Source organism: Chiroxiphia lanceolata, chromosome 25 (genome assembly GCF_009829145.1).
Source record: "Chiroxiphia lanceolata isolate bChiLan1 chromosome 25, bChiLan1.pri, whole genome shotgun sequence".
NCBI lineage: Eukaryota > Metazoa > Chordata > Aves > Passeriformes > Pipridae > Chiroxiphia > Chiroxiphia lanceolata.
Genome location: NC_045661.1, coordinates 2,443,352 through 2,470,346, shown reverse-complemented (window position 1 = coordinate 2,470,346; position 26,995 = coordinate 2,443,352). Strand labels below are relative to the sequence as shown.

Sequence of the window (26,995 nt, the reverse complement as noted above, 5' to 3'; positions counted from 1 at the left end):
CGTCCCGCATCCCGCATCCCGCATCCCGCATCCCGCGTCCCGCGTCCCACGTCCCGCATCCCACGTCCCGCATCCCACGTCCCCCATCCCACGTCCCCCATCCCACGTCCCCCATCCCACGTCCCCCATCCCACCTCCCGCATCCCACATCCACGTCCCCAGAGCCCCAGCCCAGGAGAGCACGCACGTGCTGGGGAGGAAACCCTGTTTGCAGCAGCCGGGACAGACACAGCCCTGAGATCTCAAGCAACTGTCCCCAGGCAAAGGGATTCTGTGTCACTGGAGAACATCCTGGGGAGCTCAGCCTCTCTGGTGGAAAACCCAGCAATTTGAGAGAGGCCACCCAGCCTGGAGCACTGAGGGGTCTCTTCACAGCCACACAAGCAAGGAGGAGAGACTGGGTGACGCTTTAAGTGTCTTTAATCCAAAGGACTGAAGAGCAGACCGGGAAGATTAGTATAAGCCAACAGACAAAAATAATTAAAAAAAAAATAAAAGGAAAAAAAAAAAAAGGGATAAAAACCGGTTCTTAAAACAAATTGAAGTTCCATACAGTGTCTAAAAGATCACCTAAAAACTAAACATTGCCTTAAAAAATCATTCCCCCCCCCCCCATTCGAACACATTTAACGAAGTGAAACATCGTGACAAATAATAATAATAATAATTCATGGACTAAAGACTTCAGAGCAGCTGTCCTGCTCCCAGCAGGAGCCACGCTGGGGGGGGCAGCAGGACCCCCAGCTCCGGCCAGGGAGGGGTCAGTGCTGCTGTCCTGGCTCAAGACACAGCCTCGTGCCACCCGCTTGTCCCCAGGGACCCCCCAGGACAGCATCTCCCTGGAGTGGGGGCTGTGGGATCAGGGAGGGGCAGCAGGGACACATCTTTTCCCCAGATCCCTGCAGAGCAGGGGGATATATGGGGGGGCGGGCACTGGCCTCCTGCTCACCCCCCCTGCCCACCCCTGAGGTCAGAACTGGATTCCAGGCACAGGCACAGACTGTGGCGGCCACGGCAGGGGAGCCACGAGCAGCTCCGGGCCCACGGACACGACACACACCCCACGCACAGACAGACCACACGGACGGCGGGGCAGAGGCCAGGCTTCCAGCTCAGGGACAGCTGGGGGGCTGGGTTTGGCTACTGTGCTTTAAAAGCAGCAGTTTCCTGGCCAGTGAAGCAGCACGGTGACCACAGGGAACCCCCCATGCCAGCCCTGCCACGTAGAGCAGGACAGGGGGGAAGGCAGCTCTCCTTCCCTGTCCCCCCAACCCACTCCCAAGCCTGGAGCCCACCTCTAGCCAGCATCCACACAGGGAACACGCTGCCTGGCTTTCAGCTCTACAGTAGTTTGTTTTTTTTTAAAAATATTTATACGTTATATACCCTAAAAAGGTCACCACAGGCGTTTTCCGTGTCTTTGGAAGGAAGGAAGGAAGGAAGGAAGGAAGGAAAAAAAAAAAAGAAATATAAATCAAAATCGTCTCACGAAAGAAAAATAAAAATCCAATTATCGGCGGCGTTCACCTACAGGACAAAATCCCGGGGGGGCCGCAGGTGTGGATCTGATGGGGATCTTACCACCTGCTCCAGAAAGGTCAGAAACACAGGTGAGTAGCTAAAAATAACTAGTCTGGTATAAATGTCTGAATTCCATGCGCTCGGTACAACAGTCCGTCTCGTCTTTTTTTTTTTTTTTTTTTCCTTAAAAAATATATAATATATATAGTTATTGCTTTCTCGGGGGCCGGCGGGCGCGGGGCACCCTCAGTGGGGGAGCGCGGCGGGCTCGGTGGGGTTGGCTTTCTTCCTCCTCTTCATCAGCAAAGGGTTCGAGGAATCTTCGATTTTCTTGATCTTGATTTGTTCGTAGTCCACTCTCATGGTGGCCAGAGCGCTTGTCATCTCCTCCTGCGGGCAGGAGGCACAGGCAGGGCCGTCAGCAAAGCCCCCCCAGGACCCCCGGAGCAGTTGGGAATAAACTGCAGCAGGGCCTGAGTGTCCCACTGATCATCTTTCCAGCTCCCTCCCAAGCACGGATCTCCCTGGGAGCCAGCGCGCTCACACCAAGCCCAAATTGGAATCATAGAATTGTTAAGGTTGGAAAAGCCCTCTAAGATCATCATCCGACCATATTCTTCCCCATGAGGGTGTGCAGACCCTGGTACAGGGTGCCCAGAGAAGCTGTGGCTGCCCCATCCCTGGAAGTGTCCAAGGCCAAGCTGGATGGGGCTTGGAGCAACCTGGGCTGGTGGAAGGTGTCCCTGCCCATGGCAGGGGGTGGAATGTGATAATCTTTAAGGTTCCTTCCAACCCAAACTGTTCTATGATTCTATGGTTAACCCAATACTGCCAGGTCCACCACTAAACCATGCCCCCAAGTGCCACATCTACACAGTTTCTGAGCAATCCCAAGGCTGGTGAATGAGCCTTTTTTGCAGTGAGAAGGCAGGAGACGACAGTCCCCAGAGGACACCAGGGGGCAGAGCGTTGCAGACAGCAAAGGAGAGAGTTTTTTTACCTTCACATCTTCCCACAGATCCTTCTCCTCTTTCAGCACCCGGCTGGTGTGCAGCGGGGTCTGGGGCACCTGCATGGATTGCTGCAGGGAGAGGAGGAGTGTGAGCTCGGAGCTGCAGCCATCCTGTACCATCCCATCCCATCCCATCCCACCCCTGCCCCATCTGTACCCCCCCACCATCCTGCTGCTCCTCCCCCCAGCACTCACCATGATCCAGGGGTGGTTCATGAACTCCGTTATCGTCATGCGCTGGGTCGGGTCCGTCTTCAGCAGGTTACGGATCAGCTGCTTCACTGGAAGGGTTTGAGCAGGGTCAGGCATCAGCAGGTCCCAGGGGAATCTCCCTAAGCTCCCACCTGAGCCAGCAGCCCCAAAATACATGCACACACACCCCTTCTGTGCCACAGAGCTCACCCTGGTCAAACCCTTCAGCAAAAGCCTCTCAAGGAAAGAGGTGAAGCTGCTGCATCACTGAGAGCTGACCCATGACGTGCCCAGGCTCCCCTCAGCCCTCACAGCACTGCTGGACACAGGGCTGACCCCAAAGTGAGACCTCAGCCTGGGGACGAGCCACCACGGGGCCCACACTTACCTTCCTCTGACACCTCGGACCATTCAGGATTGGGAAACTCGTACTGGCCCATTCGGATTCGCTTCTTCATGCCAGGAGAGATGGCCAGGCCGTGGTTGGAGTAGAAGGGGGGGTACCCACACAGCCTGTGCCAGGAGAGGGAACAGAGTCAATGTGTCACCCCAAAAACCTCCCCAGCAGCACCTGCAGGGCACGGGGCAGTGCCAGGAGCAGGAGCAGCTGAGAAAGGTTCTGCCCCCTCTTCTGACCCCGGGAGGATGGAGAGGGATCATCAGACTTACAGAATGTACATGATGACACCGAGGGACCACATGTCACAGGACTTGTCATACTTCTCTGGGCCCAGCACCTCCGGGGCTGAAAGAGAGGAAAATTCCTGAGTCCATGTGGCAGCACCGGGTGAAAGAGGTGTGACCATCCCATGGATCCACCTGCAGCTCCGGGCACTCTCGGCAGCGCTGCTTGGAGCAGTGGAGACTGTTGTCCCCAGCACCAGGCTGCAAATGGGGCTCCAGGCTGGATGCAGAGGTGATGGGCCACACGTGGCACTGCCCAAACCCCCCCAAGAGCTGCCCTCCAGCCCAGCAAACCTGCAGACCCCCCAGGCACTCACCCACGTAGTACGGCGTGTAGCACGGAGTGGCCAAGGAGTTGTGCGTGGTGGTTTCTTTAGCAAAGCCAAAGTCTGTGAGTTTTAGCACAGCATTGGGCCTTTTGGAGGTGTACAACAGGTTTTCAGGCTGCAAACACACAGGGAAGAAGAAGTGAGCAGCAGTGCTGGGGCAGCCTGGCATTGGCACAGGCCAAGGGGGGTGAAGGTGCACTGTACCTTCACGTCCCTGTGCGCGATGTTGATCGAGTGCAGGTACTGGATGGCTTCCCCAATGCTCTTCATGATCTCTGAAGCCTCTGAAGCAGCAAAGAAACCATCATCAAGCCTTCATAAGCAAGTTAAAATGAGCACTACTCCCTTGAAAACTCTACAAACCAAAGAGCCTGGCTGAAGCCAAAGGGGTTTCCTCTGAAACAAGAGCTCCTTTCCACAGAGGCCCACCCAGCACCCATCCCTGGGTCAGGAGCCTGCAGCAAATGGGACAGAAACTCCCAGGAGAAGGGATGGAGCAGGCTCCAGCCCCTGACCCCAATATCCAAGGAGGGGTTCACACCACTAAGTACCCCCAGCCAGCAGGGAATCCAGCTGGGAAAGCTTTCTCCGTAGGATGGGAAGCCAAGGGGGCAACAGGCTCAGGGTTTGGGTTGTGTAGTTGCTTTTCCTGGCAGTAAGAGTAAAAGGGATGAGATGAATGAGATTCATGAGAACCACAGCCCCTGGACTTCATTTTTTGAGGAAGGCTGGAGTTTCTAAAGATCACTGAATCTCCTACCTGCACTGGACTGGGACAGAGAGGGTGTGGGGGCAGCTGAGAAAACATCCCCCTACTCTGCTCTCAAGAGAACGTGAAAAGCAGGAGCACTTGCACCCACATTCCTCATTCCCTGAGTGCAAAACTCTGCTGGGGATCCAAAGGAGTCACTGAGGGAACAGGCTAGACCAGAGACACTTCTATAAACATCAAAACATGGACCAAAGACAAAACCCCAGCACCCTGTGGGCTCCATACCCCGTTCTGTGAAGGCCTGGTCTCCCCTGTCTTGAATGCGGCTGAAGAGCTCCCCACCATCCAGGCTGGAAGAGAAGCAGGCGGTGTTAGATGCTGCAGGTCCACCTCACACCGGCACAAGCTGTGCCAAAACCTCTGATGCTCACTCAGGAGCTGCACAAGCTCAGCAAGAAACAACCCCCTCCTCCATCCAAGCCCTTGGGTCGGTGCTTCTTGGGCGTGGGGCGTTTCAGAGCCTCCTCCTTCCAGAAATGAGCAGGGCAGAGGCTCCGTGCCGGCCGTGGGGACGCCGGGTGCAGGCGGACGTGGTCGCCCCGCCAGCCCACAGAAAACACATTTACAGTAAAGACAGCAGATGTGGCTTGAAGGTGGTGAGAGCACTCCCAGCACACCCTGCCCTCCTTTTGCTCACCAGACAACCCCCTCACCGGCACACAAACCCCGGGCAGAAGTGCTGAGTCGAGCTCAGGGCACGGGAGAGGCGTCAGCAGCACCGAGACGGGCTCAGCAATGGGGTGGGGGAGGCAAAGGCTGGACCCCACTGCAGCACAGCAAGGTCTCATGCGAGGTGCTGGAGAAGCACCATGGGATCCTTGGTGTGGCTCCCTCCCTGGGTATCCTGAGGAAAAACTCAGCTCCCAGAGAGATCAGGAGTGAGATACGGGAGAATTCTCCGTGAGCAGGGATAATGGCGTTTCCTGTCCCTGCCTTATCTGAGTCAAGCAGAAACAGTTTCTTGCTTTCCCAGCACTGACAGCATCTCCTGCCAGCGCCCCTGACGTTCACTAGACATCTGCAATACCAATAGTGGGCAGCCCTCAGGGCCCTGTGAGGATGGAGACACACCGAGCTCACGTCAGAACCAAACACTGCCTTGTGACAGGCGCTACACCCAGAGCACCCTCGGACAGCACGGAGCTCTCACAGACACAGCCCTGGGGACCTGTTTTCTACCACTCAGCTACTCCTTCTTTCCACACCACACACACCTTTCCCACCCCTGGCTGCCCAGTGTGGTTCTCGGAAGCCTCTTCCCCCACAAGAGCTGCTGCCTGTGCCGCCTGCCCCAGCGCTGCTCCTCGCACCCGCTGCCCCCCCGGGCAACCTACCAGCTTGCCAGAGGAGAGGTTTTGGCAAGGAAGCTGCATCAAATCACAGCTGCGGTTGGGATGTGGTTTCAATACTTTCCCCTTCATTCCTCCTCCTCTTCCCCAGGTTGTATCAAACATCTACCCAACTCGGAGCCACCTGACTGCTGCTGCAGGAGGTGCCACAGCGTTAACAGACGTGTCGGCTCGGCGTGGCTGCTGCTCCACGGACCCACCACAGGCTGCCAGGCTGCCAGGAACATGCTGACTACCCCAAATTTCAATGGCCAAAGCGAGTTTGGTTATGATCTACCTGTGAGAACCACAGGCCCTCAGCCTCCCGACAGCCAAGCGGGTTTTCAGAATGACTCAGAGCCAGTGCAGCTCCCGCCGCCCCTCCAACACCAGCACTGCAGCTCCTCTGCCAGGGCTGCCATCCCTACGGCTCACAGGCCGCATCCCCCGGCACGGCACCTCCCCGGGGTCCCCAGCACCCCGGCAGCAGCACTGGAAGGTGCTCACCCCACTTCTGGCATCACCTCACCCCCCTGCAGGGCTGGGGGTGCCCCTCAGCCGGGGACTCACCACTCCATGACGATGAGCAGACACTTCCTCCCCTGGTAGAGGTTCTCGTAGACGTCCATGATGCGGACGATGTGCGCGCACTGCGACGCCCGCCAGTGCAGCTCCACTTCCCTGCGGGCCTTGGGGCAGTCCTGCAGCATCTGTGAGAGAAATGAGACCCCCGTCAGCCTCGAGCCTCTCAGAAGAGCCAGGCCATGACCCCTTGCTGGCACAGTGCCCACCCGAGAAGACTCAGGGGCCGAGCAGGGTGCTCCCTGCGGGCGCCGGGAGACGCGCTCTGACAATGCCTCCATCCCCATCTAGTGGGAAGAGTGAGAAGCCGTTTGCCCTCAGAAGCTTCTTGCCCTTCCTTCCAAGGCTGGCAGAAGCTTATCCCAGCTGCCTGTCACCTCACTGCCACCCCCAGTGCCCAACCAGCAAGACCTACTGTTTTCATGAGCCAAATTCTGCACCCTGACACCTACACCACTGCACCCCTGAGTGCCACCAACCACCCTCACACCTTGCTTTACGCAGCCCCTGGCACTTCCCATCCCTCAGCCTTCTGCTCCGTGGGTCCAGCAGGACCCTCCTGCCCTTACACGTGGGCTGACCACAAAAGCTCCCTCACCACAACTTCAGAGGCCACCAGCACGTGGCCACGTGTGCCTGGGGAGGGGACAAAGCAAACAGCCAGATGTTCCCTAAATAGCAGCTCTTCTCCCGGGCACCAGAAGGTCTTTAATGAGGCCCCTGTCCTTCCCAAAGACAACTCACAGTTCCCAGGTGCAGGAAGGATTTGCTTGTCTGCCACAGACTATTAATTACCGTGTTTGTCAGGATAAACAACCAGCCTTAATTATGCTCCTAAATATAGAGCAACAAACGTGTCTATCTTGAGCACAGTTCATTTTCCTTCCTGTCTCTGGCAGCTCTCAGTGAAACACCCTCTGGAGCAGGTCTGCATCTCGGAGCAGAGGGATGTGGAAACACACCCCCCCCCTCCGTGTGCATGAGCAGGAAACAGCAGGTTTGGTCATTTCACCAAGATTTTGACAGAAAAGTACTTCTGACCCCCCTGGCCTCTCCTGGACAAGCTCCAGGAGCATGGGAGCATCAGCCCTGGGATGCTTTGCTGGCCTGGTAGGACGCAGAGTGGTGCCCAGCACAGGGGGGATTTCACAGGAACAAGGTTAATACTCACTGCAGCCCCAAAATCCCACCCCAGTGAGTGTTTAGAGATGAAACACTCACTGATGGTGCCCTGGCAGAGTAACGGCAATCTGCACTCCTTGCCTGGAACTGTAACTGTCCTTTGCCACAGGAAAAGGCAAAACAGGATGTGCCCTTCAGCCACCCACCCACAACCCCATCCATCCATGGGGTTGGTTTGGTCACACCTCTCCCACCTCCTCGGCTCTCTGGCTTCCTGAGGTGGAGGAATCCCATGCCAGTGGAAACCTGTGACAGCACATGGGGTGTAGGGTGGCATCTGGAAGCTCAGGGAGGACCAAAGTGGCCAAGCCAACCTTTGCACAACTGCTTGACATCATCTGCACCGACAGCCTCGGGGTGAAAGGAAGACAGGGCAGGAGGTTGGACGGCCCCTCCTTGCTCCTCTATTGCTTAATTACCCTAAAAACTGGATCCTGCGGAAGCCAAAACCGTAAGCAAACATATCACCAGCCCCCCGAGGAGCCACGCAAGGAGCTTTGGAGAAAAGCTTGGCTATTTGCAGCCCCGCTCCGAAGATCCTGGCGTGGGGAGCCAGGAAGCTGAAGAGAAAAAAAAAAACCCGATTTGTAATTATGCGCTGGGAAAATGGAACAGCAGGAAGCAGCTAGTTAACATCATTCTGCACAAGACAAACAGGAGAGGTACAGCAAAATACATCCCATTTTTAGAGGTCACTCAGGGCGCTTTTAAAGGAGATTAATTGTATTTTTAATGAAGTAGGAGGCAGCAGGCTCCATTACCTGTACCAGCACAGCCCTGACGTTTGTGTCTGTACTCGGGCACCCGCCGGGAGCCAACAGCTGCCCCGGTGCTCTGGGAACACCCGGCTGTGATCCAGCTGCTCCCTCCACTCCCCTGCCAGCCAGGGATGGAGATGTGATGGAGAGGCTTTGAGAGGAGCAGATTAAGCCTTGTTAAGGGAATGATTTGGTTAATTTAGGAAATGTTCCCGGTGGCGGAGGACAGCGGCGTCACGGGGAGCTGAAGGCCAGATGCGATGAGGCTGTGTGGGGAAGGCCATTACCAATGCAGGAAGGACAAAGTGATGCCCAAGCCATGGCAGAACCAGCCCACAGGCCCAGCATCACCTTCTGCACCCCACAACATCCTGCCCTCAGCACAGGTACCAGCTCCCTGTGCCTGGGGCAGCCGGGGATGTGCTGAGCATGACACGGGGGTAGCACATCACTTAGGTCCTGATCCAGACAGGGCAACAGCAGTGCTTCCACCAATTTCTGCTCTTTAGGTGGGTGCCAGAGGCTCCCACAGCCAACAACTTTCCTTCCCATCCCTTGGCCACAGCCAGCAGTGAAAGCACTGGTGGGTGACGTCCCAGCTCCAGTCACAGGAACTCCACATCGAACGCACTTGGGGGGTGTGGTAACACTGCCCACGTCCCTGCTTCAGCTCTGGAATGCAGGGCAGCCTATGGCCACGGCAAGATTTGTATTTCTTGGCTTGCAACGAGGAGGCTGGGATGGGAAAAGCACCTCATGTTTCCCTGAGGTTCAACAAGGGTCAACTGCCCCCATCCCACCCCAGCAGATTTTGCAACAGCAGTAATCTGGAGCACAACCAGGGTTAACCCTTTGCAGAGCAGCAAGGGCAGCACATGGGACAAGCTGCTGGAAACCCCCCAAAAGCCCACAGCTGCTCTCAGTTCAGCTTTTCCATCTCCTGTCTTCTGTTCCCCTTCCAAGGGAGGGCTCCGTGGGGATCAAACCCTTCATTATTTCAGATGGAAAACGCTGCTCTACCTGCTCACTCTGGCTGGAGCAGAGGCTCCGGCAGCTGAGCCGGGCAGTAACCAGATCCCTGAGTTACACAAGTGTCCCCAGGAAAGGGAACAAGGGCAGTGCTGCAGAGGAGACTCCACCACCACCTCAGAGCAAACCCAGGCAGGATTCACACTCAGAGGAGTTGCATCCCTTTCCCATTAAAGTTGTTATGTGCTTTAGGTGTCACATTTGCAGCCAGTGCACATCTCCAACCATCATCAGAGAGCATCCCTGTATCCCTTCAACATGGCAATGGACAGAGGACAACCAGGAAAGCTGTGGCAACCCAGAGCTCTGCCCCATCCCGTTTCTGCTTCCCATTAGGGCACCTCCCTGCAGGAAAGGAGGGAGAGCGGGGAAAGGGACACTCCACCCTCCTGGCAGTGAGGGAGGAAATTCAGCTTTCAGCCACATTCCAGCTCCCCTTGCAGCAGTTTGACACCTCTGAGATTTCGGCAGACGGCGTTTGCTGCCATCCTGTGCCTTGGCTCAGCCCAGCTCCCCCAGGAGCCATTCCACACTGTGAGAGAAATTAGTTCTGAGCAAAGCTAAACACACTCATTAGCTTCATTAAAACCCTCAAGCTCCAAAACTGGTCCCATCAGGGGATGGCACAGCCCAGCCCCTACGTGCTCAGCACCCCGACAGCAGCAAAGGCTCCTCAAGGGCTCCTGCAGGAGCTCTGGGCTTTTCACCAACTCTGAAAGACAAACCCTGGAAGCAGCTCCTGAAAAGCAAACGGCTCATTGGGATGTCTGCAGGGAGATGGCACCCCAGCAGCAAACCCAAACCCAAACCCAGACTCAGCCTGCTCCCAAGGGCATTGAAAATGAACTTCAGCTCCAATGGAGGGCTGGGGGCTCTGTCCTATTTGCTCAGGAGCACGTGGAGCTGAATTCTCCCCCCATCACCTCCCAGCAAGCCCAGCAAAGGTGGGTGGGCACGAGGAAGGAAGGAAGGAAGGAAGGAAGGAAGGCACTGGAGCAAACAAGGGGGCTGGAGCCGCCCGCGCTCACGTTCCCTCTCCTGTGTGTGTCCTCAGGCACCACTGATTCAGTCTCGCCACCTCCTCCTGGGATGATGTTCCATGAGTCATGGCAGGTTGGAAAAGGAAGGAAAAGGAAGGTCCCTCCTCCACTGGCACGGCAGGAGGTCCCTGAGGACACTGTCCTGCCGCTCCTTGCCCTGGGTGCCACCGCAGCCCCAAACGCTTCTGCCCCTCGGCGAGCCAAGAACACGCTGCACTCCCTCAGATTGGCCAGACATCCCTGTCCAAGAGCTTGCACAGGAGAAACTCACTTCCCACAGGCTATTTCCAAGGAAAGTAAGGATCAGGCCCATACTGGCATGCTGAGCTGTTCATTTTCCAAGGCTGCCCCTCTTCACCACACGCTCACCCCGGGCGCTCCAGCTGCTCTTGCAGGCAGAGTGGTTTTATTTCCGTGTGTATTTTGATCACACCTGCTTCTCCACAGTCCCCCAGCAGAGGAGCACACCCCATGTGCCTCACCTGTGCAGCAACCATCCCTCTGTCAGGACCTGCAGGAGCTTACCCAGACCCCACACCACCCCCAGGAGCTCCCCTCAGGGCCTGCCTGCACCACAGGGGTTAAAATAAACCCTTCTTAAGTTGCAGCAAGAATAAACCTACAGCAAAGAGAGAAAAGCTGTCATCCTCCCAAGTTATCAGCAGGGAAGCAAAGCAGAGGTTCCCCCTGCCTGGATCACACACACAGGCTTCGGATTCCCCTGACCCGGCTGACACGGGGCAAGGAGCATTTTTTCCTAATAAAGCAAAAGGGTTTCTCTTCAAAGGATTTTCCTCTCCTAATCTTCCCCTGCAAACTCGTTGCCAACTGGCGTCAGCTGCTTTACACATTTGTAGAGCCAGTCCTGGAAGCTTTGCACATGCTGTTCCCACCTCGCAGCGCTGGGAAGGCAAACCCCATCACCCCCAGGACCCACAGTGCAGGGGGACCTGCATTGAACTGAGTCTTTAATGCCAGAATATCTGGGGAGCCCACAGGCAATCACCCCAAAGCTGCCCCAGTCTCTGGCAGACACGGTTCAGAGGGGAGGGCAGCAGAAGGACGTGGGAGCAGCAAAGCTTCGTTCCGCTTTTACTGTTTATGAACTACAGAAGAGAAATAAAATCACGAGTCCCAAAGCCCAGAAGAGGAATTATGTTACCAAACGGAGGGAAATTCATGGTTCGACCACAAAGCAAGAACAATTAAACGTGCAGCTCAGGAAACCTCCCCCACATCATCGTGGCTCTTACATAAACCTTTACATTAACCCCATCCCCGCTGCTTACACCCACCAGGACAGACAGAACTGGCGGGACTTTCCCAGGCTGGGGATCATTTCTGCCCTGCCCACGCACACAGAGCCACAGACAGAGAGTTTGAAGCCCCAACAGACCAGGCAAAAGCATCCTCCTCACTTTTGTTTTGCCCGGGGAAAAGCCAGAGAGGAGAGGTGACGCGTCCGGAGGAGGAGCCGTGCGTGGGTCCGGCAGTGTTCTGCCTGCAGCGTGTCCCGGCCTGCCACGCCAGGGTGACTGTTTGGAAGGGTGGCTGCTGCTCCCTCATGGAGGTGGCTTCATCCAACCTCATGGCTCGCAAGGCAGGACAGCACCAGGCATCAGCTACCCAACTTCCAGAGGTGCCATGAGGGCCCGGGAGGATGTTGAGGCTTTGACCACTCAGGCAAGACACGAGCGCAGCTGGCCCCATCCTTCACAGCCACGGACAAAAGGTTCCTCCACCTTCTCTTGCCTCAAGGAAGACGGAAAGGTTTGGAAGAAAGATCCCAGCAAGAGAGAATTATTCAGATTAGAAAGAGCTACAAAGAGGGAGCAAGACAGGAGACGCAACTCAGGCTGAGCAAACGCGAACTGACACACACACACTCGAGCTGCTCGGCCGCATTCTCACAGCCGGAATTATGGGAGCGCTCGGAGGAAGACCTGGAGCCACCGCAGCGAGCTCAGGGAAAGCCTTCCCAGTGCGTGGCCTGAGCAACAAGCCAGGCATGAAGAGGCGAGCTAAAATCCCTTCCGGGAGCAGCCGGCAGAGCAGAGGTAGATGTCGGAGCGGAGGCAGATGTCGGAGCGGAGGCAGATGTCGGAGCGGAGGCAGATGTTGGAGCGGAGGCAGATGTCGGAGCGGGCGCCTCGACCCGGCTCCTGCAGGCGATTTTGCAACGGGGCGGAGGATGGAAACGGGGCGAGGGGAGAGGCGGCTCTCGCTCTTTCACAAGGGGCCTCGCTCGCCTGCCGTGGTTGCACAACCCTCCGTGCCCGTGTGCTGCCGGTTCCCCTGCCCGCAGCTCCCGCGGGGGTCCGTGCCCGGCGGGGGATGCCCGGGACCCCCCACCCCGCAGCTCCCCCCCTGCCCAGGGCATCTGCTGAGCATTTCCTCGCCCCGCTCTCCCCCGCGACAGATGCAGCAGCTATTCAGCCCTTTCAGGCTGCAACAAAAGCCTCTCGAGGCGCACAAAGGCGAGGAGCAGAAGAGAGGCCTGGGCTTAAATAAGAGCCACCTGCCAGGGGCCCGTGCCCCCCGTGCAATCGGGGCGCTGCCCCCCGGCCAGCCCCGCTCTGCAGAGCCCGTTCCCCAAGCAGCAAAAAAAAATATTCTTGGCACACGGATTTCAAGGAGACCAAGTGCCAAAGTGGGTACCCAGGAACGGCACCGTGGGTGTGGAGGGAAGGGCACCAGCACGGTGGGGACACGGTGGGTGAGGAGGGTGTAGGGAGGAGACAAGGAGGTGGGTGGGAGGGGGCTGCAAAACTCACAGGGAAAAGTCAAAGCAGGTAAATGGCAACAAGGCAGCAGGCACGAAGCATCCCCACTGAGTCACGCAGCAGCAGCAGGTTGGAGCTGGTGTTTAATGAAGAGAAATAAAGAGCTTCAGCTTCATGTATCTGAGAAAAACAAACTTAGGGGTCTATTCAGTCCCACGTTTTTGTTTTGGGATCATCCTCTTCCTTCCATCCATCAGCAGCAGCACTGGGTTTTGTTGACTCACCGGATGCTCATCTCTCCTGGAGACACCAGGGCTGGCATGAGGAGCCAGGATCAGCCCAGGCATGAGCCATGGTTGGCAAGGTCCCATGTCCTGCTGTGCATGGAAAAGGTCATGCCAGAGGTCCCAGGGAGCAGGTCAGGCTGGAGTGATGGAGCCACCACCCTGGCCAGGACCTCCCCATGAATCCAATGGGAACAAAGGGGGTCATGATGGCCAAAATGCCTCAGCCCAACCCTTTCTACAGGTATCCAAGATGTCCCTTCCCACCAGGAGCCACAACACTGGATCTGAGCAAGGAAGGGACAAACTGTCTTGGGCCAGCAGAAGCCACAGCCCAGTTCCAAACGGAGCCACTCTGGGGGGGATGCTCAGAGACCCCTCTCTGCAAACCAGACCCCTGCACCCTGCACGCCTCTGCTGCATCTGCCAGGGCCTTTTATCTGCACAATACAAAGTGAAAGGAAAACAGGGAGCCACGGGAAAGGCGGATATGTTCCCGCGAGAGCAGCCAGCGGATCTGCTCCACACACAGCCCCTTCACTTCCACCCCTTTGCAGAGCTCCAGGCCGGGGTCAGCTCCTCCTCCCGACCCCTCCCCAAGCCCTGTCCCTTGCCAGGTTTCCTATCGGAGCTGACCACGTGGCGAACGGAAAAAGCGCCCATCTGTGCTTTTACGATAGGAAGTGGTTGATATTTGCAGGTGTGATTAACACCGAAGCAAACGCTGAATGTAAACCATTAACTCAGCGTTGACCTCTGTCCTTTGCGCTCCCCTCCCACAGGCACAGCTTGAAAAACCCCTTATCTCCAGCTGCCTCCACCAGCCCCATATCCCGGGGCTTCCCCTCCGCGTCAGACACACGGACCACGCAGCCCACGGACAGCACCGGGCACTCAGAGCATCTTTTTTGGGTCCCTTCCTCACACCAACCCTGGGGACAACCCTGCCTGACCCCACCGTCACCTCCGACCCCAGGGGCAGCTTTGGATTCCCCACACCTGCATCCCAGAACTGCTTTTGTTCTCGGACGTGCCCACCCCATTCCTTACGTTTAAGGCTGGAAGTGATTTCGGGGAGAGGCCTGGGATGGCCCAGATCCACGCCTGCAAGCGCTGGAGCCGTGAAGCCCTGCCAGAAGGCCCACAACACCCACCGCTTCCCGGCAGCTCCTGGGCTCGTGCTCTTCCCAAAAATGAAGTTTCTCAGGGCTCGGCCCATGGGCAGGGCCCCCCATGGGGTAGATGAGTGTCTGCCAGCCCCCCCCCCCAGCACACTGATCCTGCCTGCTGCCTTTCCACACACATCTTAGAGCAGCATAAATAAATACACGTATATTTAAAGGAGGGGAAAAAAAAAAAAAAACCAAACCAAAGCACAAAGCTGCATCAAGGCCAACCTCTCTCGAAGCATCATTCACCCCCGGCGCTGGGAGCAGCACGGCCTCGGGATGTGTTTCCTGCACCAGTGCCAAGCCTGAGGAGGGTTCCCATTTACGCACCCTCGAAGCTCAGTGACGACAGCACCGTTTTGCATCATCCTGTCCTTTCTCAGCTGTTTATTTAACACAGTTTCACCTTTGTCACGGGCTTAGTCAACACCAGGGCACAGCAAACACCTCCCTTAGATGAGCCCAGGGTGTGCAACCCCGCTGTGATGCTCTGCTTTCGCCGGAGATCCCTGCAGGGATGCAGAATGGAGAATCCCCCCGGCTGCTGGGACCCACCACCCACCTTGGAATCACCTGAGCAGTGCCCAAAAGGTGCTCCTGCCTGGTGAACCCACACCCAGCACGACATCCAGAGTGGTTCAGAGGCTGCCAGAGTCTCGGGGCTGGGACTGTGGCTCTTCCCTGGGTGAGACAAACAGCTCCCACGCTGGGTGGCTGCTGCGAGTTTGTTTGGAGCAGGGGAAGGCCAGGCCAGGAGCAACACGGGGATTTCATAACACACCTCTGTCTGGGCAGGGACCCAGCGAGGCAGGGGCCCCTCAGCCACCAACAGCCCTCCTCCTCCTCCTCCTCCTGCTCCCTCCACCCCTCACATGGCACAGCAGCTAAAAACCTCCAGCACTGTCAGCTCCGATGCAGCCAAAGCACGAGCCCACCCCGGGGGATGCACAGGACAGGGAGAGGGGCATCAATATGTGTAATGAGAGGGGACAGTAATGAAGAGGCAGAGGGAAAGGAGAGGATTGAACCCCTCTGGATGATTAAGAGCTGTTTAGGGGCAGGCATCCCCCCCATCTTCTCCTTCGCCATCTCCCCCAAACACCCACCAAAGCAGAGCTGATCACCAAGAGCCAGGGCTGCTCATGGCTCTCACTGCAGTCTCCCTGTCCAAGCCAGGCTGTCCTTGCCCCACAGGCTGCTCTCCTCCTCCCCTTCCTTCCATCACAGAGCTGCTGCACAGCCCCAGTGTTCAACAGGACCTGCAGAAGAGCTGGAAGAACCCGCCTGGGTTAAGAGCTGAGCAACACTTCAGACTTGAGACTCAACACTATCTAAGGTCACACACTCCACATTACCCACCACTGCAGTATTTCAGGGGAAATCCTGGACTGTGAAGCAATGCTATGAAAATCCAGGAGCCTCCTGCCACCCCCAAGCCCGAGGGGCTGAGCAGGGCACTCCTCCTCCAGCAGCCCCTCTTCCCACCACAGCAGCCATCCCGAGACTCCTTCAGCCAGCAGGAAAACACAGTTGTGCTTCTATTTTTAAAAAAAGCCCTTCTCTGCATCCTGCTGGCACCACATTAAAGCTCTCAGGACAGGGGGGCTATTCTTAGCTCCCTCCAGGCTTTTGGCAGCCCCGAGATCCTCCCTTGGCACCTGTCAGCAGCAGCCGCACGGCCCCGGAGCTGGGGAGGTTTGGTGAAGCTGGGACAGAGCCCGGACCACCAATGTCCCAGTCAGCACCATAACCTCAAAATACCTCAGCCAACAAGTGTGCAAAAATCGTCACGAAGCGCCTGGGTGCACAAACTTCCAAAAATACCACGGGGGGGAAACTCCCTCCTGTCAGCGTTACCAAGAGGGAAAGGCCGGTCTCTGCCACGAACACGTCCTGCCCAAAAGACAACAGCACAGAGTGAGGGGTCATAGAATCATGGAATGGTTTGGGTTGGAAAGCACCTTAGAGTTCATCTTGTTCCAACCCCCTGCCATGGGCAGGGACACCTTCCACTAGACCAGGTTTTTCAGAGCCCCATCCAACCTGATCCAGCCTGAGTTGACAGCAGAGGTTTTGTGCTCTTGCATCTTTTCATTCTACAGCAAAAACACACGTGGAAAACACGTGGGAAAGACTGGCTGATCCTCCCATGGATGTCCAGTAATCCACTGCTCGTCAGTGTTTACCAGCAGGCTACTTGATTTCTTACCAACTACAACAGGCAGCAAGTGGTTTGGACTCCTTTTGCCTGTTAGATTAAACCGGAAAGGGAATAAAAGGATAAACACAGGGATATTTAAACAAACTATCAAAAAAAAAAATCTAGTCCTGCAGCTACTGCTGCTCCCCTGGCAGACCAGGCTGTTCTTCTTGGACATTCCCATACCCAGCTTTTAAAAAGAAACCTCTCCCAACAGACAGCCTTAGAGACACCACCTCCTCCCAGGGCAGCATTAACCGGGACCCCCAGGAGCAGAGGCAGCCCCGGGGCACAGGGTGAGCAGGGGGCAGCTGCCCTCTCCGGGTCGGCCGGGGGCTCCTGGATCCTGCTTTGTATGAATTTAAGCTTTTTCAATCCCACTTATTCACGAAAAGAGCTCAGGGCTGGGGGAAGCCAAAGAGCAGACAGGGCAGCCTTTGTGTGGCTCGGCCGCCCGCCCACCCCAGGGCTCCGGCAGCCCCCACGTTTCCCCACACAACCCCTGCAGCAGCCTGGAGCTCTCTGGGAAGCAGCAGGGCTGGCATTGCCCCTGTGGCCCCACAAAGCCTGGAGTAACACCTCGAGTCAGCAGAGCTTCCGTTTCCTAAGTGAGAGAGAGAAGTTAAGCCTCCAGTGGCCCGTCGGAACAGCACCCACACCGTGTTACCCCCACGCCTCACACAGTGAAGGTTAAGGCTTTTTCCAGAGCTGCTGGGAGGGTTTGGACTTGAGGCAGGTAAGATCTGAGGAGGATAAGATCCAGATGTTCAGTGCTGGTTAGGAGTTAAGTCACTAAAACCCTCAAAGCATCACCACCACGTCCCAGGTGAACCCTCCTTTGGCGATGCTCACCTTGTTGTTTCAGTGCAATCCTTGGGGAGAAAGAAACACGAAAGGGATGTTTTGGTTAAAGCCAGAGGTGCTCGATCTGCCAAGGACAGGCTGCCCTGGCTGCCAGAGCCCAGCAAAACTGAGTTAATGGGCTACACCAAGAGCAGCCAAAACCCTCTCCTTGCTCTCATTAGCTGGACCCTGTAGGGCCAGAGTCCTCCCTGCCCTGCAGCTCCTCGAGGTGAGGCCCAGAAATGGGAATATCACCCCAAAGCACTGCACTGAGGCACACAGAGAACATCATCTTCCATGAACTCTCCAGACTGTGGCAGAGGGCATAAGCCTTAGACCTGCTCCAAAGCTCCTGGGAAACAGTTCCAGCTCCCAACCCTCCTGCCCTGCTGACACCTGGGAGGCGCCAGAGCTGCTGCTCAGCAGCACTCAAAGACCACATTTTAATCCGTTCAGAACCTCCTCAGCACCTTACTCACCCAGCCTTCATCAGCCCAGCATCTGCATCCCTAACGACATGCCAGGCTGGCTGCCTCCTCCAGCAGCAGGGAGCTGGGGAATCAGAGCACCAGGACACTTCCAAAGACCCCCGAGGACCTGGAGCACTTCCCTGCTGAATCCCACCACCCACGGGGCATCTCACATCCTGGCAGAGAGTTGCTCTTTACAGCAGCTCTGCCTTAGAACAAAAGATACCGGGAGTTTCAACTCCAAAGTGGAATAAGCAGGGTGGGAAAGGAGGTGGAGATGTGAGCATCCTGCTCCAACACAAACACACAGCTCCTCATCCCACAAACAGGGTCCTTCCTTGCAGGGAAAAGTACTTGAGGACAAAAGCAAAAGCCTCCACAAGCCTCTTCCAAGCTCCTGGGCCAGCAAGGGGGTTGATGTCCTCTCCAGAAGCTCAGGAAGGTGTCCAGCCAAGGGCTGCGACGCCTCCAGGCTCCCCAAAACAGCCGTGTCCCCGTGCCAGGGCTGCTCTGCCTGCAGCACAGGAGGCACCCACCCAAAAATGCCAAAGTCACAGCTCTGATGACTTCCAGGAGATAATCTGAGTTTAAACTTCCTGGCAAGCCCGGCCTTCCCAGCACCCGGCAGAGCCGCTTACGCAAGAGCCGCCCAGGTTTTCTCATCTGTCCAACACGGGCAGTGAGGTTGTGAAATGGCCCAAGAGGAAGAGAGCCTCGAGGGGATAGGGCTGCCCAGAGGAGGCTGTTACAGGTGACAGTGGCTCCCACAGCCTGGCTGCACCCAAAAGCAGCAGCCACAGGAGCTGCAGGGCCGTGGGAGCCAGTGCTCTGTGCTGACAGGTCACTGACACCCACAGTGGCACCTGTGAGCAAGCACAGCCCCTGCCTGTTTGCTAAAACAAGTGGAAATATAAGTTTAAATTGTTTCTAAACACTGAGCTGGTGGATGCCATAAGGCTGTCATTGCTGCTGAAATTAAAACCACATCCCTGTTACCAGAACACCACCCCTCGCTCTTTTGTTTTATTTACTACTTTCGTTAAATTAGGCTGAGGACAACACACTTACTTTCTGATTTGTTTGGATCTGACTGCATCTGCTTTGCCCCCCAGCCCAGGATTCCAATCCCATTTCCAAGCAAGGCCAACTTGGACCGGGCTCCCACCCGCACCTACGGGCGCGAGAGCCGAGGAGCTGCAGCTACTGGAACTGCAGCCCGACGGCACGCGCTGCCAAATTTCCTCAGCAGCCCCAGCTTGTGTTCCAGCCACATTTCCCTGAAAACACACACACTTGGCAGGACATCCAAGGAGCCTTTCGAGAGGCTGCCCCAGCTCGGTGCCATGTACCACGGCCGGAGGACACCGGGAGGGCAGAGGATGGGGACAGCGGCTGCTCCGGTTCCAAACGCTCAGCAGAGGATGCTCCCAAACACAGAGGTGCTGTAGACCTTTAGAAATGGACAGCACAGAGTCCCAGCCTGCTGTTACACAGATTTAGCCTGATGCATCATGAGAGGTGTATGGCAATGATGACCCCAAACCTGACTGACCCCCTTCTTCTGGGGCCAGCAAAGAGAGGCTGAACTCAAGAGGGGCACCCAGGGGATCCGCCCGCAGCCAAGGGCACAAAGCAAGGCAGCAAAATTAATTATGATGACAAAGGAAAATTAATCCAGCCTTCCACTGATCCCCAAATCTACAGACCAAACTGGATAAGGATAGCAAGAGCAGAGCAGCAAAGTCCCAGCCTGGCTGGGCGCCCCAGGAACATTCAGATCTGGGTTTGCATTTTGAACTTTATCTCTAGTTTAGGCTACGGCTCGCAGGACAGCCAGGCACAGAATCACATGCAGCCCTGACGCCAGCAGCTTGAATAATCTCATTACATATGAGGGCCAAGGCTGTGCCAGCTGCAGGCTGCCTGAGCCAGGGAGCTCACCTGCCCTCTCCACTGGCACAGTGCACTTTGTTACAGCGAGGCAGGGCACTGATATAAGGCTCTAATCCGTGGGAAAATGCCATCATCCTCCTGGGGAGCATCACACTGAACATGGAGCCACAGTGGTGCTCCACAGGCTCCCAGCAGCGCCCAGAGAGCAGCCACACTGATACCCTCATCCTGTACCTCCCATCCAACAGCAGATATCACCCCACCACTCTCCAAAGGATGTTTTTGTGGCTCACAGCAACTCCAGCAAAACTCGTGTTTCGGGTCATCTCAGGTCAGGGGGATCTACAGCACTCACAGACTCGTGGCCGTTAGTCCCTTCCCGAGGCCACAAAGGGAACAGCGAGTTAATGCAACCATTAAACCTGCCAGGCGCTGTAATCCCTGCCTCAAACTGGTAAGATCTTAAAAGGCTGAAATCTTTGAAATGACTCAGCCACCAGGTACAAAGGAAGAACAGTTTAAAAGGCTGTTAGAAGAGCTCTGTGCATTCAGACTTGCTCTTGCGTGCCCTGCTCCGGCCCCCGCGCGCTGCTCCCCATCCACCTCCGCAGGGACACGGCCTGGACGTGAGAGCCCTCTCCAAAATGAGCCTCCAGGCACCAGTCATGCACACAGTCCTCGTGCCAGGGCAGCTGAAAGGAGAGTACATTTCCACAGAATAAGACAATCATAGAATGGTTTGGTCGGAAGGGACCTCGAGGGTCGTCTCATTCCGAGCTCCCCGCCGTGGGCAGGGACACCTCCCACTAGACCAGGTTGCTTTTAGCATTTTGCAGTCACGAAGGATGAGGGACATCCATGGAGGGGACAAGACTCACTTTCAGTGGGATACAGGTCTCGGGGGCTTTTAAAAATCAACGTCCCCACCAGAGATGACCAGGATGCTCAACAGCTCTGGACCACACTGAAAGGCTGACTCAATGTGACTGCTCAGCCTGAAACAGGTTTTCTTGGGGAGCGGTCAGGCAAAGCCCTGCTCACATGCCAGCCTCTGGAGCTGGTGGAGGGATCACCCTGCTCCTCACAGATCCACCCCCTCCAAACTCTCCAGCCTCCAAAACCAGCCCTATCCCAGCTCCTCCACAAAGGGCAGAGGAGCTGAGCAGCCTGGGGTGGGCATGGGGCTGCCTGGGGGCATCTGGCAAAAGCCAAACCCCTCGAGTTGGCCGGTGCCGGGCCGTGGCAGCCACCCTCACCCACTGCAGACAGTCCCGGCGCGGCGCAGGGGAGGCAGCACGTTATTCTTGGAAACCAGGAGGTGAGGTCATGCTGCCTGAATGCTGCAACTTGAGGCCAGACGCGCGGGGCCAGTTGTGCTTGGAGAGGAGCCTGACTTCTGCAGCGAGGGCCGCCTGCAGGTCGGGGAGCCGGTTATGGTGGGAGCTAGGGGGAGGAAAGGGTTTCTTAATGAAGGAGGGCTCTTTCCTCTCAGCTTCTCAGCAGACAGTGAAAACCACAGCAAAAGGATGGGTTGGAAAATGGCGTTAGCTGCTGTCTCTGCTGCAAAGCCCTTAGACCACCCCGGTATGGGGCACGCGAGCCCACCAGGAAGGCTCAGGAGATGCCAGAACATAAACTCCAAGTCACACTGCTGTCCGTGCCACAGGGATGGCTCAACAGCCACTTCCAATCCGGCCACTCCTCTGGATGCCTCCCACATAACCTGCACCACCCTTCAAGACATCAAGAGTTCACCCATCTCATCAGATACCAGAGCACATCCTGGATGTTTCTGGGAAGAGAGAGGTCATCAACTCGCTCTTTCAGGCTTCCCTGGCAGGAAATTTCTGGGAGTTTTCATCACCTGTGCCTACCCATTGTCCACCAAGCACGCTAGGAGACCTGGCTCCCAGTCTGCACAGCTTCAAATTATTCTTTATACACTGTTTTGAACGCTCTGGAGCACGTGTCTGATAAATCCCAGTGCCTGCTCTGTGCCGGTCGCTACCTGAGGCAGAGCCACCACCTCCACAGCCCCACAAGCCAGTGCTGTCCCATACACTGGGCTCTCCTGACAGCACAAATGGGAGTTCAGTGTGAATGACAAAAATCACCCTTTTACCTGGTTGTACTTGGCTATTAAATCACACACACACAGGGGCTGTATTTGTGTTCAGCAGGACACCAGCAGCTCAGTTTCTCAGCCCGGTGTCGCCTCTGGCGGGCTGCAAGACCTTCAGTAAATCACTGCATCTCAGTTCCCCGCCTCTGAAAACATGGGAAACTTCTTTTGCAGGACCTGGGGTTGATGGCATTAGATTATTACTAAGAGGAAGAGCCCCACCACTTCCTGAGCACGTACCAAAGTGAAAAGCAAGCCCCTGCTCCCAGGCTGTTATCAGCCCATGGCAGTCTCAGGTCTGACTGCTCAGAACATGTAAAGTATTTAGAAGGGATTATGGCAAATCCTACATTTTTTAAACAAACTCAAACCCCGAGTCAGTAGACTCCTTTGGTCAATGAGATAATAAACCGCTGCTTTGGAAAAGTCCCAGTGATGTCACCACACTTTCCACAGCTTTTCAACCACAGCTTGCACAGAAGGCCACAGTGAAGACATTTCTGATTATATTAAATACATGGTAGAGTTAATTAAAAAAAAAAAAAAATCTTCCCACTGAGAGAGGGACAGAAGTACAGCAAACACACGGTGAGCTGTTTTCCATGAATATAAGCTCAGGATCTTCATCTACTCCCTCACTTCAGGGATATTTTCCCAGCTGGATTTTCTGGGGGACAAAGTATTTGATCTCAATCAGAGCTGCAGGGAACAGGGCTCTTTGCTCCCCTGAACACCTCTGTAAGAAACCTCTCCCCACGGTGGGAGAGAGAGCACAAGGCCACCAGCTCCATGAGCTCGCTCGGCCACAGAACTGCTCAGTTACCAGCTCTGAGACCTGCCCTAATTCCACCACAGGCATCTTACCAGAATGATAAACCACGAAAGCACCAGCCTCCTTCCTCCTTCTCCATCAGAGGAGCCATCACTCACAGATTATCTGATGAGGCTGAGAGTGAGACTGAGAGCGTTTTGCAAACGTGCCCCAAAGCACCGAGGACGCTCCAGAAACGGGGCTGCCAGAGAGGGGCAAATTCACGAGCCCTGAGAAGCTCTTCCAGCCCTTCCAAAGCTCACCAACCCAGGGGAGGATCTCCTGCTTTGAAGCTGGGGTCAGGAGTGAGGTTTGTTAATTTGTTTTAAAGGTAACCTGCTCCATGAAATGCCACTAGTACTCCTCACTCTCCAGCCTGGCTCACCTGTGATTTCCTCGCTGAATTAAGGCAGCCAGCCACCAACTCGGCATCTTGCCTAAAGATTAGTCTTAAAAGTGGAATTTGCAGCAGGCGAGACAGCCCTCACTCCCAGCCCCACCACTGCAGCCTGACCACAGCAAACCTCACCAAGTCAGGCCAGCAGTGACCTACATCCAGCAGCCTCGACAGAAATTACGAGTCTGATTTTGCCTAATAATAAATCACACCGAGGTACAAGGAAAAAAGGGGTAAGGAATCACTGAGACCTCATGTTTCAGTTCCATTCATCATTTCTCCATGGGCTTTATGTTCTCACCCTGCAGCAGATCACCGTGCATCACACAGGGTCAGGTCATGGGTGACTGGGACCGTCCGTGGCTGCTTCACAGCAGATAATTCAGGGATGCCACACTTCAGGTATTGCTTGGTACCATAAAATAAAATAAAATTGAGGGGGTGGGAAACTGAAAGATTAACAATAATCTACAAGAAAAATAAAGGAATCTCTCATTTTCACCTGGGGACTGCAAAGAAAGCAGAAGTGCCATCCATTAACTCACACACAGCATCATTTTATTTAATGATGCGTCTCTGCCACGGACTATTGCACTGGAAGGAGAAGAAAATTGGCCTTAATGTTTTCACTGCTGCTAGAACACTGTCTCCAAGCTCTCTTCAGCTTTCCTGAAGCACTGAAAAGTTCTCTTAAGCAAAGTGACTCTCAGCGAAACCCTTACCTAAGTGCATCTCTCAGTTTGGGAGAAGGAGTTTTAACAATATAATAGTTGCTCGTGACCCAAGAGGAAGCACAACACAACCAGAAGACACCACTAACATCAGGGAGAGACAAAACTGTGTCTCATCCTCCAGTGGAGGATTCCAGTGTTATACAAGACTCTGAAATATTAAATGTAAAGAGTTGACGTTCCAAATGGAAAGGTTCACTGCACAACCAAAGCAGGCAGCAGACAGATTTCAGCTGTGGCTCCTGGCGATGGGCCATCAGGATTCTTTTAAGCATCATCTGAAACATGACAACTCGATGCAATCACTTCTGTGGATCCTGCTTTAGGTCATCTTTCCACTCTGATGCAGCCCATGAGTAATTTGGACCCAAATACCTCTCCACAGGTCTCTTGCAGAGACATCATCCCGCCTGCGTACCAGAGGAGGGGATGAAGTCAGCACACATCATGTCTAGGGTAGTCACCCACACCAAGTTTGGGCTTGGCAGCCCGGTCCAAATAATACAATCAAACAACTCAAGTGTGCAGCTCACCCTCACGAGGACAAAGCGGGTACCCACCGGCTCGTCCCAGCGCCCAAACTCACAGCGTAGGAGTTTTTAAGGTGCTGGAAGGAATCACTTACAGTAGCAGCTGTGCTGCTCTTTGAGAAGCCAGGGACACGTCCAACCACTCAGCTGAACTTGTCCCTCCCCGTCAGGGACGTGAGAAGAGGCCGGGGCAGGGGACAGGGAAGACAATCCCTTTTCCTGAAAGGGATTCGGTGTCAAATATGCCTCACCCCCGGAGAGCTGCGCAGATGCTCCGTGGCACCCTCCTACATCACAGCAAGAAGTCCTGCCCTCCAGGACGCTTCTCAACAAGGCCAAGGAGCTTGTGGCAGCAAATTCTGCCAGACCCATCTCTGCTCTGGCACGGGCAGGGTGACAGCACCAGTCCCAGGTCCCAACTGCCCTGCCCACGCTGGGCAGAGGAACCGTCAGCGCTTGGTCTGCTGTGCCATCCTTCCCCTTTCAGGGCTGCAAAAGGGAAGTGCTGGGATCTGTGCTTTAAACACGAGTCAACTTCAGAGGCGAGGAGGAGCCCGTCTGTCAAAACAGAAGAAGATTTCGCTAATTTCCAACCCAACAAGATGACAATATATGTCACCCTGGAGTACAACACTCGTGAGAAATGCTGGTGTTTCTGACAGAAAAGTCAAACTTATCATCCAACTGCCCCCCACTCTTAAACCACAGGTGCTCAGCACCATCCTGTGCTGACCCCACCATCCCTGCAGCACAACTTGTGCCTCCAAAGCCCCGTGTTCACTCACTCACTCAGGTTAGGAACCCCGGACACCAACAGAGGGGCTCCGCTAAACACAAAAGGGGGGAATTTATGGGTTTAGGTGGGGTTTTTTGAGCCTTCCCAGTTCTCAGGGTAACGCCAAGGGTTCTAACAGCTCATGTGTGGGCGCAAATTGCAGGGATGCTGGAGAACACGGCGCTCCCGCTGAGCAGACTGCCTGTACCCGCGTCACCCAGCGCGTCGTGAATCCATTCAAACTTCCCAAAGTCTCTCCTGCAGAGAGACACGCTCTTCTCTTTCCTCAAAGAACCTCGTGTGAAAACGAGGAGAGGGTGGCATCACCTAAAACGCAGCTTTTCAGCCACTGTTTATCTGTGTCTTTCAAAGAGAAGCAAGTTAGGGGCAAAGGGCAACATCGTAACGCTGTTAAATATTCCCTGTGTGAAGGGGGGGAGGACAGTCACTCGGTGTTACAGCCAGGAGAGACCTGCCATCAAACGGGGATAGGGGCAGCTCCTGTGCTTACAGGACACGCTATGAACAGCCCCACGGAGGGAACCCCATTTCCACGATGCAGACCCCACATTTCGAGACGCAGACCCGAGCTGCGCATCCCACAGAGGGGATTCCAGCCAGGCCAGGGGCTCCTCTCCACTCGAGACCACCTCCCCTCTCCCCGCCGTGCTACCGAAGATGTCATTTCGCTTCGTTTTTCACACTAGGAAAGCTGGAAACCCACGTCTCGCTGCTCTCAATAGGGGGAGAGGGGGGGGGGGAAGATGAGATTAAAGCGCGGCCGGAGGGGCGGGCGGCAGCTCATTGTCCGGCCGGCCCCGCTGCCGCCGAGCGGCCCCCCCGGGACCCCCTTCCCCCGCAGCAGACACCTTCCATCACTGTCAGCGGCGCCGCTGCCGCTCCCCGGGCCCCTCCCGGCCGAGCGCCCGCCCGGTCCCCGCGTCCCTCCCTCCCTCCCCATCCCCGGCGCGCCGGGACGGGGCAGCGGGCGGGGGGGGGTGGGGGGTCCCTCCGCACCTTGAGCGCGAACTTCTCGCCGCTCTTCTTACTGAAGATCTCCAAAACTTTCCCGTTGATGCCGAGCCCCAGCACTTGCGTGGTGACCTTGTAGTCGTCCGTGATGGCATTCTTCCGGATCTGCAGGCCGCCCTTCCCCGGCAGGAACGGCGGCGGCGGCGGCGGCCCGTGCGGGGGAGCGGCGGGCGGCGGCGGCGGCGGCGGCTGCGGCGGCGGCGGGCTGGGGAAGCCGGCGGGCGGCGGCGGCGGAGCCCCGGAGAGCATGGCGGGCACGGCGCGGGCACCGCGGGGCTACCGGGAGGACGGCGGGAGGGCGGCGGGGCCCCGCGGGCCGCGCGGGATGGGCCGGGGGATGCGGGGGGTGAAGCAGCAGCAGCAGCAGCGCTGCCGCCGCCGCCCCCCGCCCGTGCGCCCCGGCCCCGGCAAGAGCGATGGCTCCGGTGCGGCGGCGGCGGCGGCTCCTCCTCCTCCGCCGCCACCGCCTCCTCCTCCTCCCCGCCGGGCCGGCTCTGATGTCAGCGCCCCGGCCGCCGGGGGAGGGACGGGGCGGGGCGGCCCCCGGGGCTGAGCCTGCGCCCGCCCGCCCGGCCCCGCCGCTGCC

At 56.3% G+C, this 26,995-nt stretch overlaps 1 protein-coding gene and 1 long non-coding RNA gene across 3 annotated transcripts; both read right to left on the bottom strand.

The window, feature by feature from the left end:
- Positions 1-402: 402 nt before the first annotated feature.
- MAPKAPK2 (MAPK activated protein kinase 2) lies at positions 403-26,658 on the bottom strand. 2 transcript variants are annotated; one of them, XM_032710612.1, is made up of 10 exons: positions 26,395-26,658; positions 6,409-6,548; positions 4,736-4,800; positions 3,943-4,022; positions 3,727-3,853; positions 3,395-3,470; positions 3,114-3,238; positions 2,729-2,814; positions 2,522-2,602; positions 403-1,911 (listed from the first exon to the last, which is right to left on the bottom strand). In XM_032710612.1, the coding sequence occupies exons 1-10, from the start codon at positions 26,656-26,658 to the stop codon at positions 1,768-1,770; spliced, it is 1,188 nt and encodes a 395-aa protein (XP_032566503.1). In that variant the 3' UTR covers positions 403-1,767. The 2 variants fall into 2 exon arrangements, with proteins under 2 accessions (XP_032566503.1, XP_032566504.1); XM_032710613.1 differs by lacking the exon at positions 26,395-26,658 and adding an exon at positions 10,701-10,757.
- On the bottom strand, positions 20,651-26,188 carry LOC116798300. The gene is made up of 3 exons (XR_004360869.1): positions 24,698-26,188; positions 21,268-24,482; positions 20,651-20,703 (listed from the first exon to the last, which is right to left on the bottom strand). It is a non-coding gene; the product is annotated as an uncharacterized LOC116798300 (long non-coding RNA).
- Positions 26,659-26,995: the final 337 nt, after the last annotated feature.

Excerpts from the sequence above, each read along its gene's own strand:
- MAPKAPK2 (XM_032710612.1), bottom strand. The coding sequence starts at position 26,658 with ATGCTCTCCGGGGCTCCGCCGCCGCCGCCCGCCGGCTTCCCCAGCCCG. Across the intron at positions 3,854-3,942 it reads TCGCGCACAGGGACGTGAAG|CCTGAAAACCTGTTGTACAC; the intron begins GTACAGTGCACC and ends GTGTGTTTGCAG. Across the intron at positions 3,471-3,726 it reads CTACACGCCGTACTACGTGG|CCCCGGAGGTGCTGGGCCCA; the intron begins GTGAGTGCCTGG and ends CCTCTCTTTCAG.